At 41.4% G+C, this 3,823-nt stretch overlaps 1 protein-coding gene across 1 annotated transcript in view; it reads right to left on the bottom strand.

Moving 5' to 3' along the window:
- CCT5 (chaperonin containing TCP1 subunit 5) overlaps positions 1-3,823 on the bottom strand; it is a 39,117-nt gene that overhangs the window by 31,600 nt on the left and 3,694 nt on the right. The window contains exon 2 of the mRNA XM_072413369.1: positions 2,179-2,239. Within this exon, the coding sequence (XP_072269470.1) occupies positions 2,179-2,239 (61 nt within the window). The remainder of the gene's footprint in view (positions 1-2,178; positions 2,240-3,823) is intronic.

Raw genomic sequence — 3,823 nt, forward strand, 5'->3', positions numbered from 1 at the left:
AATATGTGACACAAATAGGACACAAATACCCCAGGAGGCTGCAGGCTGTGTGTGTGTGTGGGGTCTGCTTTACATATATTTTGCAGCCTAACAACTCACTGTGATCAAACCTTCAAAATCTCATAAATTGTTGGTACAGGGTACTCTCATAGCTACTAATAACTAATCATTTCTTTAAAGAATATCAAGATATGGGAATCACAAGTTTAAAAACTTGTGAGGTTCGAAACATTTGGGTTGCCGTTTCATAAGAAAGGGCAACTGGGAGTCCAAAATTTAAAATGCAAATTTGGGCCACTTACAAAGCAAGAAGCATTGGTGTGGGGCTCCTAAACTTTTTACCTACCTTTCACAAAACTAATGCTTTGCTACATTTACTGCTTCTGTTCCTTGATCCCCAATTTATCTGAAATGGGGAGGTGCAGGAAACTGAAAATGTAGGTGCAAGTGGAGGACACCTGAATCACACCCCCCCAAAATTTTATTAGCATGGCATGATTAGAACATAAAAAAACCTCTGCCCAATAAAACACGCTGCCCTGTTACACATAACTGTCCGCTTCCCTAACTTGAACCCTAATTTTACAAGAACAGAGAGGTGCAGGTAAAGAAAATTATAGGTGTAAGAGGAGGAAAATTTAATCACCATGGCATCATTACAACAAACTCTGCCCATCAAAACGTACCTCCTTGTTACACAGGACTTACCAGTACCCCAGCCACTGTTTGATTTTGATGGGTTGAGTTTTTTTTTAATGTTTTAATGATACCATAGTGAAGAAATTTTAGAGGGTGTTAGCCACAAACATTCTCCACAGGTTTTCAGTTTCCTACTCCTTTGCATTCCAGATAAATTGGGGTTCCAGTGTTAGAAGTGGCCAGTAATGTGTAACAGGGCAGTGTGTGTGTGTGTGTGTGTGTGTGTGTGTGTGGCCAAGGGCTGTACCCACTGCAGCTACATTTTCGGTTTTCTATGCCAATTTCCCTAGAAGGGGGGTTGTACAAAGAAGAGAAGAAGACAGGGTAACATGACGGTTATAGATTTGTGACAGGTAGGTATCAATTGTTCTATAAGTGGCCCCGGAGGTCCCGAATTTGCATTTTCAATTATGGACTCCTAGGCGTATTTTCTTTTGAAACAGCATTGTTATATTTTCACAAGTTTTTACAATTGTGATTCCTATATCTTTAAATTCTTATCATCTGGGGACTGAAATTGTAGTTAATATTAGCTATGAGGGTCCTCTGTGCACCCTGAAAATTTTAAGTTATTGGGACATACAGTTTAGAAGATATGAAAGTTTGTATACAGGGAGTTGAAAGGCTATAGAGTATGACAAGAAGCATTCACACACACAGCTATCACACTCTACTACTACTCTACTCTTTATTTTTCAATAGAAGCCACAGCATGAGCTAGAGAATAGGGAGGGGGTGGGGGGGGGTGGGGGGCGAGACAGCTTGTTTCCTGATCTTATCTTAGATGTGCTGTTCTCACCACCTGGCCCTTATCAGCAGCTGGAATCCTCTGAACGGATCAGAGCAGAGATGCGAGCAGGCTCTCTGTTGCCTGTTCAGAGGATTAAAGCTGTGGATGAGAGCCAGGTGGGGGACTCACGGCAGCTGGGCGCGTCGCCCACTGGAAGAGAGCTAGGGAGAACTATGTATTGTAATAATTTCCAGTGATAGGAGAACAAATGAGCACTGTACATAATGCTGCTCTGGTTATAGAGAGGGGAGTACTGGTAAGTAGAGCCCTGCTGTTTTATCTTCCATAGGAAAGTACAGTGGTTATTCATCAATCTGTCAGGGTAAATTTTAATCAATGTCAAGGGACTGCTGTACACATGCTAGATTTTTTGTATGTGAGATATGTAGCTGACTAGGTTTTAAACCTGCAGCTGCCGTATTTTTTTCATATGATCAACTGCTTTGAAACTAGTAAGCTCCTATGCAAATTAAGGGGTAAAGCCACTCTTCCAGAGACTGGAGATTTACCCACGAATTGAGCGGGAATAGAGTCTTCAGTACATCAGTGAATGCTAAGGAACCTCAAAATATTCTACATGGTATTGCCAAAATCCTGCTAAAACAACAGCTTAGCCACTTTTAGAGTTGTAGACATTTCTAACATAGAGGAAATAATGAAGTACTTTTAATGTTTAAGAGGCAACTCACCATTGGGTCCTAATGACGTTCTCAAGGTGTTAGCAACTGCCTTGGCTGCCATAATGTGAGACTAAAAAAAAACATGCATACATAAATATATTATTAGATGATATACTCAAACACTAATCTAGCACACCTGAGGGCTGAGACTTTTATGCATCTCTAAAAAAAATAACAAACAAAAAAAAAACAAGTAGCTACTGAACAAAAATATTTCACTTGACATCACTAAAATCTTTAAAAAGTTTGAAACACCTTAGAAAGATTTGTGTTTACATTTAGCAAATTTATCAGCATATTCTGTAAGCCACAAAAACAAAAAAGCGCTCCACATGGTGTTGCAAAATTAAAGCAGACCAATCACCAAAATTTTTACTTTACATAAAAGGATAGACAACCCTTTTATTTAAAGGTAAAGACTACCTGGTATTTGGAGGGAAAAAGAAAAAATGCCAACCACATGCATGCATGGCACTTTTCACCCTCCCCCATTTACAGAAGGCTACATCACCCAATGTCACACCTGCGCAGTGTGAGATTGGATGATGTAGGCAGAAGCTTGAGGGCAAAGAAAGAAAATGGCAGCTATACAAAACTTCGGTAATGGTGGGCAGGGCTGGATACATCATTATGAGCCCCAGTCCAATACTCTCGCTGGATCCTGCTCTGCCCCCCCTCCCCCCAGCCTTTTCTCTCTCCTCCCCTCTCCCTGTCTGCCCTCCGCCCTCCCCCCCTCATTATTGTACTACTTTTTCCTCTGGTGTGCCATTTTGCTTCCAGATTACAATAAGCGTCACATCTCCAGACCCCAACAACCCAATGGCTACACGTGTGGAAGAGAGCATATGGGTGGTCTGGTTTTTGTCTAAAGGGAGGGGACTACATGCCTTTTGCAAGCCAGATTCCAGAGGACCTTTTATGAATAGGAAAGGGGGCACACACATATACTCACTGCCCAATTACCTAATAGAAAAAAAAAGGGTAAAGATGCTGTTTTGTAAAAGATTTTTTAATTTTTTTTTTTTTTACAGAGAAACCAATCAAAAATGACAACACTCCGGCTTCTTGTTTCTCTGAAGAAAGAAGACGCCGGACATCGCCACTGGAACAAGGTAGGAGTTTTACCTCCCTGGAATTCCAACCCCAGTGTGGCTCGAGGTTACCTCTTTTGGTATGGAAAATCAACCCCGAGCCACACTCGGGGAAAACTGCCAGGGAGGTTAAGGTAAGGAGAGGATGTTATAGGGTACAGTGTTCTCCCCAGAAATTTTTTTCAGCCGGGTGGTGGGAAGCTGTAGCCGGGTGGTAAAAAAGGGGGTTTATGCCATGGGTATCCAGTAAACTCTTGTTTCAGTGTTCTACCTTCTCCCAATTATTTGTTACAACTTTGTAACGCCTGCCCTGTTAGTATATCCAATTTTTCTATTCTATGTATTTTGCCACAACTGTCCTATGCAGTGTATTGTGACCCAAATTCCTAGTGTTCTAAGTTTTAAGAGTCTAATCCTTTGTAGTAGTAGTGTAATAATATAATGAATGTGGTGTATCAAGTTAGGCTTAGCTCATATTAGCAGCAAAAAACTTTTACCCCTTCTGAGTGACTTCTGGCAACTGCTAGGCCCCTAGGATTGGTAACAGGCCATAAGTGCTGGGC

The sequence above is a fragment of the Pyxicephalus adspersus genome, chromosome 5, assembly GCF_032062135.1.
Source record: "Pyxicephalus adspersus chromosome 5, UCB_Pads_2.0, whole genome shotgun sequence".
Lineage (NCBI taxonomy): Eukaryota > Metazoa > Chordata > Amphibia > Anura > Pyxicephalidae > Pyxicephalus > Pyxicephalus adspersus.